The sequence below is a fragment of the Haliotis rubra genome, unplaced genomic scaffold (assembly GCF_003918875.1).
Source record: "Haliotis rubra isolate DU_JTF1 unplaced genomic scaffold, ASM391887v1 Scf406, whole genome shotgun sequence".
Classification (NCBI taxonomy): Eukaryota; Metazoa; Mollusca; class Gastropoda; order Lepetellida; family Haliotidae; genus Haliotis; species Haliotis rubra.
In genome coordinates, this window is record NW_025767087.1 from 150,106 (window position 1) to 168,513 (window position 18,408).

General features: G+C 38.9%; 1 protein-coding gene and 1 long non-coding RNA gene across 6 annotated transcripts in view; one reads left to right on the forward strand and one right to left on the reverse strand.

Moving 5' to 3' along the window:
* Positions 1-552: 552 nt before the first annotated feature.
* Positions 553-18,408, reverse strand: part of LOC124287829 (protein kinase C delta type-like) — a 124,948-nt gene continuing 107,092 nt past the window's right edge. For 4 of the 5 annotated variants that reach the window (XM_046724292.1, XM_046724293.1, XM_046724290.1 and 1 more), the window contains 14 exons: positions 18,172-18,198; positions 16,094-16,250; positions 14,560-14,591; positions 14,067-14,152; positions 13,070-13,199; positions 12,596-12,747; positions 11,947-12,126; positions 10,157-10,330; positions 9,050-9,141; positions 8,569-8,631; positions 8,182-8,320; positions 7,430-7,618; positions 6,356-6,496; positions 553-5,703 (listed from right to left, as the gene is read on the reverse strand). In XM_046724292.1, the coding sequence (XP_046580248.1) occupies positions 5,560-5,703; positions 6,356-6,496; positions 7,430-7,618; positions 8,182-8,320; positions 8,569-8,631; positions 9,050-9,141; positions 10,157-10,330; positions 11,947-12,126; positions 12,596-12,747; positions 13,070-13,199; positions 14,067-14,152; positions 14,560-14,591; positions 16,094-16,250; positions 18,172-18,198 (1,706 nt within the window). In that variant the 3' untranslated portion in view covers positions 553-5,559. The remainder of the gene's footprint in view (positions 5,704-6,355; positions 6,497-7,429; positions 7,619-8,181; positions 8,321-8,568; positions 8,632-9,049; positions 9,142-10,156; positions 10,331-11,946; positions 12,127-12,595; positions 12,748-13,069; positions 13,200-14,066; positions 14,153-14,559; positions 14,592-16,093; positions 16,251-18,171; positions 18,199-18,408) is intronic. The other variant, XM_046724294.1, reaches the window with a different exon arrangement.
* On the forward strand, positions 16,259-18,165 carry LOC124287832. Its single transcript, XR_006901322.1, has 3 exons — positions 16,259-17,740; positions 17,771-17,889; positions 17,980-18,165. It is a non-coding gene; the product is annotated as an uncharacterized LOC124287832 (long non-coding RNA).

The window sequence follows — 18,408 nt, forward strand, 5'->3', positions numbered from 1 at the left end:
TGTCGGATTTGGGTATCCAGTTAAATGTCATACATACATGTGACTATGACTATATGAACCTTGCATGTGAAATACTCTTGAAGGCAAAACCTCACCTATTCTGCATGGCATCTACAGAAAACTGTAATCCAAGAGTGAGTGAAGTTTAAATAGCAAGATTCCATCAATATCATGTGGGGGGCACCGAATTATCACAATGGGGGACACCCGGAATGGGCTCCACATATTGTAGCCATGTGAGAAGTCAAACCCATACCTTCAGCATGGCAAGTGATTGCTTTAATCACTATGACACCCCAATGACAGCCACCAACCCAAACCAGGGCGGTGGGGTGGCCTAGTGATTAAAGCATTCACTCGTTACGCTGAAGACCCAGGTTCGATTCCCCACATGGGTACAATGTGTGAAGCCCATTTCTGGTGTCCCCCGCCGTGATATTGCTGGAAGATTGCTATAAGCGGCGTAAAACCATACTCACTCACTCACTCCCAACCCAAATTCTAATCGGAGAAAACAAGCAAACATGAAATTATAATCACAAGACATGCACAAAGTCTTTCAATAAATTTTATTGAATGCTGTTTTATTTTGAATGAGGATGGGCACCGAAGTTGAAATGGACAGGTAAGAAGACAACTAAGGTCACATGTTAGCTTGTACACAGAAACATCAGCTTCATGATCAGGCAATGACTGGCAACTCTCATTCTAGTATTTAGAATAAGGTGATATACTTACATTACACACGAGGTTAAATGATGGAATTGATCAACGGCTGACTGAGATGCTTCTAGACAAGGAGTTCACTCCCCTTTTCATGAGAAACAAGAAGTTATCCCCCATTTCTAAGGAAATAAGGAGTTATCTCCCTTTCCCATAGAAAATGGGGAGTTATCTCCCCTTTCTTGAGGTACAAAGGACTATCTCCACCTGAGAGCTGACAGGTATTATCATCTGCACAGGTCTAAATAGGTGAAACATCCAAAGCTTGAGCTTGTACACTATTAAGATGAGCCCTGAACACTGGAAATACTGTAATCATGTTGTATGTATTCCATACACTCATATGCGATATTAGTTATGGCTATGTTGGTAAAGTCAGAAAACAATGTCATTCATCCATAACCAGGGCTGGTACACTGGAACAGGGTGCCATTAACATGAATTACGTAACAACATAATTGGCAACATCTTCTCCAAAATAGGGGCCACACAAATAAAACATACTAGTGTGTCACAGAAAACAGATGAGGTCTGTACTGAAGCAAATACATGTATAGAGACTATGTTATAACAGTAAAAATGAATTAAAGTAACATCATTATGCATATTTCTGTAACGAGACATGAGTAACATAATCAGGGACCCATTCCACAAAGTGATCTTAATGCTAAGTTCACCATATCTTCTATAAACTTTAACATATTGGGGTGCTAAGGTCACCTAGTAGATCAGGGTCCCACAAAGTGATCTTAATGCTAAGTTCACCATATCTTCTATATACTTTAACATATTGGGGTGCTAAGGTCACCTAGTAGATCAGGGTCCCACAAAGTGATCTTAATGCTAAGTTCACCATATCTTCTATATTACTTTAACATAATGGGGTGCTAAGATCACCTAGTAGGTCAGGGACCCATTCCACAAAATGATCTTAGCGCAAAGGTCACCATAACTCCTATTTACTTTAAGACATCGTGGTGCTAAGATCACCTAGTAGACCAACAATGTGGTCTTAATACTAAGTTCACCATAACTCCTATATACCGGTACTTTAACATATTGGGGTGCTAAGACCACCTAGTAGATCAGGGACCCATTCCACAAAGTGATCTTAGCGCTAAGGTCACCATAACTCCTATATACTTTAATATATCGTGGTGCTAAGATCAACGAGTAGATCAGGGTCCCACAAAGCTAAGGTGATTTTTGTAACTCTAATACCTCAACACAGGCGTACGATCATCATAGTGCTAAGATCACTTTAGGAAACATGGACCAGGGCTTTAGGGACTAATCCTAAGAGGCTGATTCAGCAGTTTCAATACTAGTAAGTTCTACAAAGCATTAAACCAAAATGAGTACTTTGATTTGCCGATTTCTGTAAATGACACAATTAGCACCCGTCCCCTGTTACCACAATACTGTAATAGGATAAACTTGTGATTGAGATGGTATGATTGGGTTAAATTCCTGCGTGGAAACAATAATTACAATAATAATAATTATGGTAAATAATATTTTACAAAGTCAATCAAAACTGTACATTTTGAAATGTAACACAATAGCAACAACATAAGCAAAAACAAGTAAATGATTATTGTCAAAAGAAAATGTGAATAGTTTCTGATTACATACATATCATGGTAATAAGTAAGATCAGTTGCAAGGAAAGCATGATGTTAATGTCTGCTGGTAACTGATATGTCGCAATGACTATTATGCCATATCATACAGTATTCTAACAACAAATAAAATTAAACTGATATTTTTTAAATATGACAGTACAACCCCAATTTCATTAAAATCTCATCTAAATAAACAATTTGATTATCGGATGGTTTGCAACTATTCCGTGGCAGTTTATATTCTACTACCCTTTCAATGGCATCCTCGGAATCATATGATATGATTGTACTACAGTATTCATGGTAACACACAAAATTCTTGTATAAATCTTTAACCAGGTACCGCTGACAGCTCTTTCTCTCAATGAGATCAATGTCACATATTACAGTCAAACAACATATATCAAACTTTGATGTGTCGAAGTAAACAGTAGGTCCATGCGTATTCATTTGTAATTCACCATTATTGTAATACATAAAGCCTCGGATACCTCAAGTATTTACATAGATCCCCTCAATTTGACACATTTTTAGTTTGATTGACATTTTTTACTTCCCAAAAATACATGGAATTTTGGGATAGAGATACGGTACGTTCTTAAGTTTTATCAAATGTTATATTGATAGATGAATGTGAATATTACAAACATACCAATCTGATAATTTGGACGCATTACACAAGCATAGTTTTACATGCATTTCAAAAGCTTATTCTCATACACACAAAACAAAATATGTTACAAAGAATAAGAATGTTATGGAATGGAGATCTTAATGAGTTTAAAATGTTGTAATAAATGTTTGTTAAAAGCAACACAAAATAGCTCCTTGAAAAATAAATTAATAAAATTATGAATTATTTATGTAAAGATTCAAAAGAGCTCAGATTCAAAATAAAACATAAATAAATATGATTTTAAGTAGGAAAGTTAAATTACAGAAGTAATACAGCTCATAGTGGTATTCTAAGAGCAGGAGAAAGGATTACCTCCCTTTGATTCTACAATGGTTACAAATTGAGAATTTGTTGCTTGACTAACAGTAATTTTTTTCTCTCTTGACTATAGGATACATGTTAAAAATACATCTTCAGATTAAGAATGCACATTTACATTTTTACAATATTTAAATTATCACTTCATAATTGTCCATATATACTATCAACTATATATAACAAGAAATATATATAACAATATTTAGAAATTACATTCCGTTTTCACAGTTCAAAAAGTATTAAATGACAATTTTTAACGTAAAATGTGCTTATACATAACAGATAGAAGGAAATATGAAGAAAAACAATCTCATCGTCATCCACAACATGCAACTTGAATCTGATTGGAACAATTTACATCTTGTCAAAACACTCTATTTCCTATTCATCGTTATATATACAGAAAAACAACATTAACATATCACTATGTATATAACAGATATTCAAAATGTTTTACACACGCATAAATACATAAAAATACTGTAAAAAACTTTTGGTTTTCTGAGTAACTACCTCAAAATTGAGGGTTTGTAAGTAGGAAGGTGGGAGTCACACATGTATAATATTCACACAGATTTAAAACTGCCCATTTTACATGACAAATATGGACATGACTATTCACCACATATCGATATGGACATTAAGTCTGTCAGCATACTTGTGAGATAAATCCTGTTTATGTTTTTAAACCTGCCAATCAGATGAGCTGATAAATGAGTATGTCTTGAGATCTCATAACTAATTACTTGCCATCTTTTAATCTTTGTTTTCTTTCGCCATTAGAATTTTTTTAATGTGACCCAGAGCTTTAAACTGAATGGAAAACTTGTTGCATTCATATTCTTCAGTAACAATATCCTGGCTTTCGATGTTAAATGTACCTTTCTGTGTGAGTTTGTCGAATTGAGGGAGTCTTCATATTTCACAATCAGGGCCACTCCAGGAACAAGCTTGCATTGCTCTCGGCATCAGCGTATGGTGAATTGTTCTGTATGACGTGACCTCTACCACTGTATTGATAATGAACATGATGTGGATCCAACTGATAGCATTGTATCAACTTGTATCTGTACATCGGTATGGTAATGTGCTGCTGGGAGCATCCTCCTCCTCTTGTGCACCCTGGGCGCTAAATATGCTGAATATGGTAGTGAATAGTGTTATACTGTGCTTTGAGTCCAGTGTTGTCCATGAATCCAGTTATCTCAGACTGAACCAATTATGCCATCATGTACTTGTGGTGAGACTTTTGTTGGACTTGCATCGTGGAATCCATTAATGAGGACTTTGTAGGGGTACGTTTCCATGACGACCAAAGGAAGCTGGTCATAAACTCCGAATTGGGGACATTTTTATACCTGTGACCTTGACCTTGACATGGATTTCACCTTGACTGCAGCACAACATGGCGGAAGGACATACCCACAGTAGAGGTTTGGTTGCACTGTAAAGTAGACACTGTCCATTGGCTGAACAGAGACTACTGACCCGATCTTTTCCTTTAATGCTGCCTCACTTAACAAGATCTTGATTTTTATGACAAATTCTTCCTTGGAAAGTGTTCATGGCACAAGATCAAGCATTGTCAGTGACATATTGTGTGTGCATTAAGCTAGTCAATAATGAAGTTGTGGGTTTTCTTGACCGAATGACTGCAATGTGAAAATGTGTAACATCGTTCACGGTCAAGTGCACCGAAACATCCCTGCTGTAACCTGTGGTATCTTGATATAGGTATGCTCCCAGTGAAGAGAATGTGGAATCTCTCCTATAAGAGTCAATAGGCACACTAAACATTCAACTTCAAACAATGTCAAAATCTCAAAAAAGCAGCCATTTTGAAAATATCTGCTTCACCGATTTTGTGAAGCCTGAATTCCTAGAATGTTCATATTTGGGAAATGACTCTTTTTAAACAATAATTAATAGATTCTAATAAAGCAACTGATTCATCCACTAGGCTGATTATCACACAATTTTATCGCAAATATTTGAATCAGTTCACAAAACCAACTTTCCATTTATGAAGCCACATAACTGTTGAACCTTCAAACAATAATATCAGACATTCAGACATGGAAGTATTTTCCTAATTAAATTGCAATGCTTTTCCGGGATTGGTTAATTCTTTCCATGTGCTTGTCTGTGATTGGTTGCTTCCTTTACTGGCTCCTGACTGGCTACATCTTCCTAGCATCTTGTCAGTGATTGGTTGAGTTAGCCCGCTGCTTCACTGGTAAAGGAGAAGTTCTTGAATACATTCTGGTTCATAGTCTTCAAGAGATCCTTATCAGGTGGGGTGAGCTGAGCTTTCTCCATTGTGAAGTCCATGTCAAAGTTGGAGCTGTCGCTAGGAGATTTCTGAAACAAGAACAAGAAATTAGCCATTTTGAAAATCAGGAAAACCAAAGGGGACATGGATATAAATGTCTTGGTCCTTAACACCTAATTTCTTTTTATGGAAAACTTATGTTTCAGACTCAAGACCCATGAAGATCGGGTTAGAATTGATCTTCAGTAACCCATGCTTGTCACAAGAGACGACTAATCTCCTAACTGTGTAGATCGATGTTCATGCTGTTGATCCCTGGATTGTCTGGTCCAAACTTGACTATTTACAGACCGCTGCCATATTGCTTGAATATTGCTCAGTGCGGCGTAAAACTAAACTCACTCACTCACTCACTTCAGACTCAATGACCCATCACACCTCATGACATGGGACAGTGTTCAGTAATATCAACCCCTGGTTTGTCTGATCCTGACTTGATTATTTACAGGAAACAGTCATATAGCAGGAATATCACTGAGTGTGCCAAAAAACAAACACAAACAAATCCAACCGAGGGCGTAATTAGTTCACATTTGATTCATCCTTCTACGTGATTGCATTGACATTTTTTTGTTTCATTCGAATGTATAATACATTTGGAATATTATTTTTAAATACTGTCATCAACAAATGGTTGACACTTTCATTTAATTTTTAATTTAATATTGTAAAAATACTTACAAGCTTTGGTTTGAATGGTGGTGGCATCTCTCGTCGCTCCAGTTTCTCCCAATCAATGCTGCGGAAGAATTGCTGTGATCTGATTGGTCCAGCTACACATCCTGGCATGCCCAGACGTTCATGAGGGTTCCGTTCAAATAGCTAAAACATAGAAAATCAATGTAAATCAAGGTTCATCAATGTCGAGATGACTACTTCTTTCTGAACATATATTCTCTGACTTCCATCCAAATGAATATCTGTTGACATCAGTATCTATATGCCTATATGTCAACTTGTTGATTTACGCATCTATTTGCCTATCTGTTGAAGTGTTGATATATGCATCTATATGCCTATCCACTGACTTATACATCTATATACCTATCTGGTGACATCAGTATCTAGATGCCTATCTGTTGACTTGTACATATCGATATGCCTAACTGCTGACATCAGTATTTATATGCCTATCTGTTGACTAATACACTATATACCTAACTGTTGACAGCAGCATCTATACGCCTATCTGTTGACTTGTTGATATATGCATCTATATGCCTATCTACTGACTTATTCATCTATATACCTAACTGTTGACATCAGTATCTATATACCTATCTACTGACCTATATATCTATATGCCTAACTGTTGACATCAGTATCTAGATGCCTATCTGCTGACTTGTTGATTTATGCATCTGCATGCCTATCTACTGACCTATATATCTATATGCCTAACTGTTGACATCAGTATCTAGATGCCTATCTGTTGACTTGTTGATTTATGCATCCATATTCCTACCTGCCGACTTATACAACTATATACCAAACTGTTGACATCAATACACTTATATGCCTATTCATGTATCCACATGCCTATCTGTTGAGATATATCTATATGCCTATCTATTGGCTCATATGTCTAAATGCATATCGATTGAATTTGTAAAACTGCATCCGGGTATTCTCATGACTGTCCACCTTGAAGACTAAAATCAGTTTAATGATGTTAATGTCAGTTTTTCCAGAGTCCTCCCTGATTCCAATCTAACACAGCCTCAAATCGAGTAGCTCAGTGGATGAAGTTCTTACCAGACTCAGCATTGTCGCTGCCTCCTTGGACATGGAGTGGGGGTAGCGAGGGGTGTCATGGAGGATGGAGTGGAACAAGTCATCTTCATCATCGCCATGGAAGGGAGACTGGCCAATCAGCATCTCGTACAACAGGACACCATATGACCACCAGTCCACTGAGGCGTTGTACTTCTGGCCTTTCAGAATCTAAGGGAGACAAACCATCTGTGGTATTTAACTGGTAATTCACAAACATACAAAAAAATAAACATAATGGCTGAACAGTAAATAACATATTGGTTTTCCTTTCAGTGTATAAAAAGCAATATGCAGTCAACAGAATCTTTTCCCTCAAGTCAGCAGAAAATGGGTACCCAGTGGGATTAGTCATGTGACTATAACCTTCTAGCGCCTAACAGGCAGCTTGGGTTATCAGATGTAATAATGTGTTAGCGCTTTGAGCATGCACAAATGTGTGGAAACAGGCACTTTGTAAATGGCCATTATTATTATTTATGTCAGTGTAGCGGCCATAAAATCCAGTGCTGGGATTTGATCTGAAGTCGGACACCTTGTCCACATGACCAAAGAGGTTAACCCCATCAGCAAGCTGACAAGGTGATGATGTCATCTATGGAATCACTCCATGCCCTGCTATATCAGCAAAAGTTCTTTTTGGTTTTGGGGCATGGAGTGATCCCAATCATCTTGTCATAGTTGACAAGAAAACAATAATATAGTTGACAAGAAATGGTATTTTATTAACTTACCTCTGGTGCAATATAATCAGGAGTTCCGCAGAACGTAGTAGCAAGTTTTTCGCCAAATATATTCTCCTTGCACATGCCAAAGTCTGCTATCTTTATGTGTCCCTCTTTGTCAAGCAGTACATTGTCCAACTTCAAGTCTCTGAAACAGCATTTTTACAAACATTAAATAAAAATTTATATAGTGAGTATGAAAGAAATGTGAAAGAAATGCCAAGATGGTCAGGCTCACTGACTTGGCTGACACATGTCATTGTACCTAGGTGCGTAGATCGATGCTCATGCTGTTGATCACTGAATTGTCTGGTCCAGACTCTAATATTTAGAGACAACCGCCATATCGCTGGAATATTGCTGAGTGTGGCGTTAACAAACATCCTTCTATCATACCTGTATATAATTCCATGGGAATGCAAGAACTGAAGGCCGCAAAGTATTTCTGCTGCATAGTATCTGCAAGTAGATTAATAATATTAAAAGACCTAGCAAAATTTATACACATAGAATGCAATGCAACTTAGACAGTCACATGTACACATCCTAACAGGATGAAACTAAGTGTAATATATTTATCTTGTACATATAATCACCTGTCGGGTACCCATTTTCTGCTGGGTGAACACAGGCAATTTTAAACAAACTCACTTGCCTAAGGTGAGACCACATGTATCACATGTGCTTCGTTGTGGGGCAGGACTACACTCATAGAAACTCTCAGGAGTCACCCATCCAAGGACTCTCTGCGCCCAATGTTGCTTAACTTCAACTGGTTTGTGGCCTGAGCCCTGTGCACAGGACCACACACTACATATACCACTCTCATCGTCCGATGTAAATGTAGAATGGGCCTGTACTACTAATATCTACTTACTGTGCTCGGGGGAACTCAAACTTCCCACTCATTTGTATATGAAACATCAGGTCTCCGCCATTCAGGTACTCCATCACAAAGAACAGGTGACTCTGAAACAGGAACATACCACACAGTGAGGAGAAAGTAGCACCATTGGTTACTCTTGTAGATGTGTGAGGTGCTGTGTAGATGTGTGAGGTTCTGTGTAGATGTGTGAGGTTCTGTGTAGATGTGTGAGGTGCTGTGTCGATGTGTGAGGTTCTGTGTTGGTGTGTGAGGTGCTGTGTAGATGTGTGAGGTGCTGTGTAGATGTGTGAGGTTCTGTGTCGATGTGTGAGGTTCTGTGTAGATGTGTGAGGTGCTGTGTAGATGTGTGAGGTGCTGTGTCGATGTGTGAGGTGCTGTGTCGATGTGTGAGGTGTTGTGTAGATGTGTGAGGTGTTGTGTAGATGTGTGAGGTGCTGTGTAGATGTGTGAGGTTCTGTGTCTATGTGTGAGGTGCTGTGTAGATGTGTGAGGTTCTGTGTAGATGTGTGAGGTTCTGTGTAGATGTGTGAGGTGCTGTGTAGATGTGTGAGGTTCTGTGTCGATGTGTGAGGTTCTGTGTAGATGTGTGAGGTTCTGTGTAGATGTGTGAGGTCCTGTGTAGATGTGTGAGGTGCTGTGTAGATGTGTGAGGTTCTGTGTTGATGTGTGAGGTTCTGTGTAGATGTGTGAGGTTCTGTGTAGATGTGTGAGGTGCTGTGTAGATGTGTGAGGTGCTGTGTAGATGTGTGAGGTGCTGTGTAGATGTGTGAGGTTCTGTGTAGATGTGCGAGGTGCTGTGTAGATATGTGAGGTGCTGTGTAGATGTGTGAGGTGCTGTGTAGATGTGTGAGGTGATGTGTGAGGTTCTGTGTTGATGTGTGAGGAGCTGTGTAGATGTGTGAGGTGCTGTGTAGATGTGTGAGGTGATGTGTAGATGCGTGAGGTGCTGTGTAGATGTGTGAGGTTCTGTGTCAATGTGTGAGGTGCTGAGTAGATGTGTGAGGTGATCTGTACATCTGTGATGGGTGTACATACCTTAGACTGGAAGGTGATGTGTCGATGTGTGAGGTGATCTGTACATGTGTGATGGGTACATACCTTAGACTGGAAGGTGCTGTGTAGATGTGTGAGGAAAGGATGCTGACAGCCCATGGCCAGGACCCGCCTCTCTATCATGGTACACTCAATATCATCATCCTCCAGTACAACATCCTTCTTCAGGGCTTTGATGGCGTAGTATTTGTCGGTACCCTTCAGTTGAGCCAGCAACACCTGCAGCAGACCAACACAGTTAGATCGGGTAGCAGACAACACCAACCCTTCTGGACTCCAAACCTAACCTTCTGGACTCATAACCTAACCTTTTGGACTCCTAACCTTCTGAACTCCTAACCTTCTGGACTCCAAACCTAACCTTCTGGACTCCTAACCTTCTGGACTCCTAACCTCCTGGACTCCTAACCTAACCTCCTGGACTCCTAACCTAACCTTCTGGACTTCTAACCTTCTGGACTTCTAACCTCCTGGACTCCTAACCTAACCTCCTGGACTCCTAACCTCCTGGACTCCTAACCTAACCTTCTGGACTTCTAACCTCCTGGACACCTAACCTAACCTTCTGGACTCCTAACCTCCTGGACTCCTTATCTAACCTCCTGGACTCCTAACGTAACCTTCTGGACTCCTAACCTCCTGGACTCCTAACCTAACCTCCTGGACTAACCTAACCCTGGACTTCTAACCTCCTGGACTCCTAACCCTCCTGGACTCCTAACCTAACCTCCTGGACTCCTAACCTAACCTTCTGGACTCCTAACCTCCTGGACTCCTAACCTAACCTTCTGGACTCCTAACCTCCTGGACTCCTAACCTAACCTTCTGGACTCCTAACCTCCTGGACTCCTAACCTAACCTCCTGGACTCCTAACCTAACCTTCTGGACTCCTAACCTCCTGGACTCCTAACCTAACCTCCTGGACTCCTAACCTAACCTTCTGGACTTCTAACCTTCTGGACTCCTAACCTCCTGGACTCCTAACCTAACCTCCTGGACTCCTAACCTAACCTTCTGGACTTCTAACCTCCTGGACTCCTAACCTAACCTTCTGGACTCCTAACCTGGACTCCTAACCTAACCTCCTGGACTCCTAACCTAACCTCCTGGACTCCTAACCTTCTGGACTCCTAACCTCCTGGACTCCTAACCTAACCTTCTGGACTCCTAACCTAACCTCCTGGACTCCTAACCTAACCTTCTGGACTTCTAACCTCCTGGACTCCTAACCTAACCTCCTGGACTCCTAACCTTCTGGCCTCTTAACCTAACCTCCTGGACTCCTAACCTCCTGGACTCCTAAACTCCCAACCTTCTGGACCTATGTTCACTACTGTACTCAGAATGCACAAATAACATTATTGCACTGTCTGTTTCCTCAAAAATTACAGCTCTTTTATTGAAAACAGACTTCATTTTTATCAGAATATAAATATATTTTCAATAGTCCTCATGAAGTTGAATGTTACGCCAAACATCCCCCATCATCTAAAAATACAGAAGGCCATTTGCAACTAATTCTGTATGTTTATGAGTCTGTTTATGACTTCCATGCATAAAATTAACTTATGCATGTAACAAACTGGTTTCTTTCCCCCTTTATATTTTAGTGTATACCAAACTATGGTCATTAGAGGTTCCTCTGAGTTTCTTATAGCTATAATTTACTTACATATATTAATTCTCAGCAATAATGTTTGTAGAACATATACATGGAACACAAGGGAGTAATTAGAGGTTCCTCTGAGTTTCTTATAGCCATAATTTACTTACAGATATTAATTCTCAGCAATAATGTACGTAGAACATATACATGAAACACAAGGGAATTTACCTTGCCAAAGCTGCCTTTGCCGAGCACCTTGAGGAAGCTGAACTCTTCTGGTGTGTACTTCCGGAGGGCGATTGGGGGTGCCTTGGTTGGGGAGGTGGCAGTGCCCATACGCCACATCTCCTGGTAGTTCTCATCGTCACTGTCTTCTTCAGCTGCTGCCTCATTAGCTATCTCCGTCATCTGTAACAATGTTTGTCACACATCAACTACTGCTCACAGCCATCAACAAGAAACATTTGGAGAGACAGACCTCACACAGTGCAAAGTTTATAGCCAGATCTAACATATTATTCAGAGAGAATTATATTAGCATTTACTTACAGGTCTCAATCCACAATGTGTTTGTAGCATTACCACCTATAGTAATTAACTATATTGTTCAACAAAGGTTAACAAATATTATAGTTATATGAATGCTTTAGGGAACACGCCCCAGATACTTTGATGCAACTCAACCTTGAGGCTCATGCATAGACAAAGTTAGTATTGTCTCTGAAACAATGACCCTGACATATACTGCTTTTTATCTGAAGTTTATTCAGCTTACATTAGACCATGAATCTTAATCTGACTAAACTCCAAAGAATATGACCTTTTTATATACGACCTTGACCATGACCTACTAACAAAATTTCAAATATCAACTCACTGTAGTATCGGTCGAAGGAGATGTTGAGGCAGGTTTGGAGCGCCCTCCAGATGGGTATACGTCAGCAAGAGCATCGGCAAGAAGCTTCTGGTTCACGCCACACAGATTTGGCATGAACTTCTCGCACTTCTTGTGGCAGTTGACTGAACACACTGTCAAGGGAACAAATCATACAATTAATGAAGATGTCATGAGTTCTGGATTCTGTGGAAATGGTTCCTTTTGATCAAGTTTTCACAACCAAGATTCCTCTTCACATAGTCCACCAACAACAGCATTACACAAAACGAATGTTACATTAGGTTTGTTTGTGCTCAGCAATATTCCAGCTAAATGACAGTGGTCTGTAAATAATCGATCGGGACCATACAATCCAGTGATCAAAATGATAACAGACCGACATGTATAACAGTTGATAGTGATATATAGTCAGTTCAGTTATTCACTGCATAAACCTCTCATTGTGACCTTCACCTTCACATTTGAGTCCCTGTCTGAAGAGGCCATACAGCAGGGTGCCGCAGTGATCACAGAAGGTCGGAGACATATAGTTGTTTACACGGAATCGATGCGGCATATCGATCTTGAACCGTTTTGTTAACATCTGAAAAAGACAGTAGTGCATCTTTTCACTTTTTTAATTTCTTTGAGTTACCAGTGTAGCTATTGAAATCCCATATGCTTACAAAAGTGCTCCATAGTAAGTGAGTGAGTTTCACGCCACACTCAGCAATATTCCAGCTATATGGCGGTGGTCTGTAAATAATCGGGTCTGCACCAGACCATCCAGTGATCAACAGCATGAGCATCGGTCTGCGTAATTGGGAACTGATGACATGTGTCAAGTCAGCGAGTCTGACCACCTGATCCTGTTAGTCGCCTCTTACCACAAGCATGGGTTACTGAAGATCAATATTCTAACCCGGATCTTCACGGAAAGAAGTGCTCCATAAGAGGTAGAAGGCGAGTATAGTATTTATCTGATTTCAACAACTCAAATCAATACAAAACAACCAATAATTACTTGTCTTCACACACTGTGTAAAAACACAATCTTTTGGGGTTCTATCGTATCATACATGATTTGAGTGCTTAAGTATTTAATATAAGTGTTCCTGATCTTGAAAACCTGAAAGTTTGAGTTCAATCCCAGGAATGACCCAAAACTTTGTCAGTTTATTAAATAAAACATTCAAACATTTCTGTGCCATACAGATCATGTAGCAGCCGTAAAATGTCCAAGTCGTGTGCAGGGATTCGAACCACGGACATTCTGATCCAAAGTGGGATGCCTTGTCCACATGACCAAAGACATGCTTCCCCTCCAGCAAGGAAATGTTGTCATCTATGGGATGACCTACGCCCTGCTACAATCACATGACAACAGCATGCGTGACACTGTCTCGCAAAGACTCCATCTCAGAGGAGCTTTGGGTTAATAAGTTACTTCAAGGGGGATAACTCTGATTACCTTTGTTTCTCTACTGTCTTTCGCGCTGCCTGGGCAGTCACAGAGCATCTTGTCATGGCATTTCTTGTGGACAGCACAGTTGCAAGCTAGCAAAATCAGAAATATAAAAAATGTAAAAAGTTATCAAATATTAAATAAAAATATTCAATATAAAATAGGAACATATTTCATATATTCTCTTAAAGTGTATGCAACAACTGATAAATGCTGCTTTACAATATCCGTGATATCATTTGCAGTTTTATTGGGTTGTGAAAATATTATGTAAAGTAACTGTACCATAAACGAATCAGTAACACAATTGTGTCATATTTCCCTGACAACTGTTTATTGATTATCAAATATAATGTTAACATTTAATTTCACCATCGTCTTTCAGTATATTTCTAAATTAAAAGCACATTACTCCATGACAAATATTTTCAATGGACTGACATTTTTTATCAGGTTTCCATGGTAACCAATGGTCATACAAAATCGTTATCTTACTTACCTTTACACTGATATCCCTGTTTATTAAGTCCCCTGAAACATATCAGTGATAGTATTGACACTGATTGACAGGTAAATGTTCAAATTTAGCACACACAAAATACACAAGGGAAAATCTAAATAGGTAAATATATTCATATGATAAACTCAGCTCAAAATACCTGTGTATCCCCAAACGCATGACTGAAACATGCTCATATACATGTGTGACCTAAGGTTTCATGATTTTGAGGAGTTTTTAGAGACCAGTCACTGGTCTCTGTGGTATCCCTATTGCAAAAAAGAATCTGTTTGTTTGTTTGTTCAGGTACACCATTACCTGAACCAACTTTGTTTGTTTGTTTGTTCAGGTACATCATGACCTGAACCAACTTTGTTTGTTTGTTCAGGTATATCATGACCTGAACCAACTTTGTTTGTTTGTTTGTTCAGGTATATCATGACCTGAACCAACTTTGTTTGTTTGTTTGTTTGTTCAGGTATATCATGACGTGAACCAACTTTGTTTGTTTGTTCAGGTATATCATGACCTGAACCAACTTTTTGGTTTGTTTGTTTGTTCAGGTATATCATGACCTGAACCAACGTTGTTTGTTTGTGCAGGTATATCATGACCAGAACCAACTTTGTTTGTTTGTTTGTTCAGGTATATCATGACCTGAACCAACTTTCTTTCTTTGTTTGTTCAGGTATATCATGACCTGAGCCAACTTTCTTTTTTTGTTTGTTCAGGTATATCATGACCTGAACCAACTTTGTTTGTTTGTTTGTTCAGGTATATCATGACCTGAACCAACTTTGTTTGTTTGTTTGTTCAGGTATATCATGACCTGAACCAACTTTGTTTGTTTGTTTGTTCAGGTATATCATGACCTGAACCAACTTTGTTTGTTTGTTTGTTTGTTTAGGTATGCTATGACATGAACCAACTTTGTTTCTTCAGGTATACCATGACATGTACCATCAAAGGGAATCAGCCACAACCACCTAATCTGTTAGTCAGCTCTCATGAGAAGCAAGGGTTGCTCAAGACTAATTTTAATAACCTAGATCATTACAGGGTTGAGAACAAAACCTCACTGCCTTTTGTTTCCACTTTGATATTAAATCAATCCATGATGTGAACCAACTGTGTTTGTTTGTTTGTTTGTTTGTTCAGTTTTACCTGAAGAATATGTCAAGCAACGTCAGGCATAATGTTCTTGAGTAAGTTTTATGCGCACTCAGCAATATTCCACCTATATGGCCGCGGTCTGTAAATAATCGAGTCTGGACCAGACAATCTAGTGATCAACAGAATGAGCATCGATCTACACGGTGCGATACAATGACATGTGTCAACCGATCCCATTAGTCGCATCTTACAACAAACATGGGTTATGGAAGATCAATTCTAACCTGGATCTTCACAGGTCATTGGGGTATAGAAATACCAGAAGAATATGTCATGCAATGTCAAGATAATATTCTTAACAGAGTACGAATGTTGAATATTAATGACAATTTGAGTGGTATGTTTTCATGTTGTCACATACCACATGAAGTCATTGCAGAAGGAGCAGAAGACTGGCTGACGGAAAAACTTGGCAATGAACTGATGACCCTTGACCTCATGAACTTTCTGCTGTTTCATGGCTCCACGCCTGATGAAGCCGCGTTTTGAACCAACTTCATCCATTGGTTTCTGTAATTCTGAAAAAAAATTAATTCATCAATATACTCACTGGTATTCTGCTTTACTTCGTACGAAAGGTTAAAATGTGTTTTACAGACATTGCTTTACATGACTGTACAACAGCTATTCTATCTATGAACAGTTGTAGCAATAACTGAAGCTGTATGACTGCAACAACCGTGGTATGACTGAAACAACAGCTTTATGAATTAACAACTTAAGCATAACTGAAATAGCAGCTGCATGACTGTAACAGCTGTGTGACTGTAACAGCTGCATCACTGTAACAGCTGCTTGACTAACAGCTGCATGACTTTAACAGCTGTATGATTGTAACAGTTGTATGACTGTAACAGCTGCATGACTTTAACAGCTGCTTGACTAACAGCTTCATGACTGTAACAGCTGTATGACTGTAACAGATGCATGACTTTAACAGATGCATGAGTAACAGCTGCATGACTGTAACAGCTGCGTGACTGTCACAGCTGTATGACTGTCACAGCTACATGACTGTAACATCTGTGAAACTGTAACACCTGTGTGACTGTAACATCTGCATGTCTGTAACAGCTGTGTGACTGTAACAGATTCATGGCTGTAACAGCTGTGTGACTGTAACAGATGCATGACTGTAACAGCTGTTTGACTGTAACAGCTCTATGACTGTAACAGCTGCATTACTGTAACAGCTGTGTGACTGTAACAGCTGTATGACTGTCACAGCTACATGACTGTAACATCTGTGAAACTGTAACATCTGTGTGACTGTAACATCTGCATGTCTGTAACAGCTGTGTGACTGTAACAGATTCATGGCTGTAACAGCTGTGTGACTGTAACAGATGCATGACTGTAACAGCTGTTTGACTGTAACAGCTCTATGACTGTAACAGCTGCATTACTGTAACAGCTGTGTGACTGTAACAGCAGTATGGTTGTAACAACTGCATGACTTTAACAGCTGCATTTCTGTAACAGTTGTATGACTGTAACAACCGTTGCAGCAGTATGATTTATGAGGGATTTAAACAAGTGTTGAAGCTTTTTGAAGGTGTTTAACATTAGTTGAAGCTTTATGAATCAAGGGAACTGCAGTTAAAGCTTAATGAAGGATTGTAACAACAGTTGAAGCTTTTTGAAGGATTGTAACAACAGTTGAAGCTTTTTTGAAGGTTTCTAGCAACATATAAAGTTTTATGAAGGATTGTAACAACAGTTGAAGCTTTTTGAAGGATTGTAACAACAGTTGAAGCTTTTTTGAAGGTTTCTAGCAACATATAAAGTTTTATGAAGGATTGTAACAACAGTTGAAAGTTTTTTGAAGGTTTCTAGCAACATATAAAGTTTTATGAAGGATTGTAACAACAGTTGAAGCTTTTTGAAGGATTGTAACAACATTTGAAGCTTTTTGAAGGATTGTAACAACAGTTGAAGCTTTTTGAAGGATTGTAACAACAGTTGAAGCTTTTTGAAGGATTGTAACAACAGTTGAAGCTTTTTGAAGGTTTCTAGCAACAGATAAAGTTTTATGAAGGATTGTAACAACAGTTGAAGCTTTTTGAAGGATTGTAAAAACAGTTGAAGCTTTTTGAAGGATTGTAACAACAGTTGAAGCTTTTTAAGGATTGTAACAACAGTTGAAGCTTTTTGAAGGTTTCTAGCAACATATAAAGTTTTATGAAGGATTGTAACAACAGTTGAAGCTTTTTGAAGGATTGTAACAGCAGTTGAAGCTTTTTGAAGGTTCAAACCACAGATGAAGCTGTACAAATGAAAACTTGATACAGTAGTAGCTCCAGAACAGATTGTAATACCATTTGGCAAATTATGAAGGATTGTAACAACAGTTTTAGCTCAGACATGGACAGTGTTAAAAACTCTAGAAAATATCAGTAAGCAAAACAAACATCTTTGTTAGCCAAGAAGATATTGTACCTTTGATCTGACTATCATTCCTGAGAACTGTAAATCAAATGTATTTGATGACCATACATTTATAACACAGTAAGAGCACTAGATACAGGGAAACTGGTGAATAAGACATAACTATTCCATTATGGCTGTTACAGTGGCGGCCATATTGGATTTACAAGAGGAACACTAAACAATCCCTCAGAAATCATAAAAGTTCCAAGTTAATTTTAAGATTTGTAAACCATAAACAAATTACAT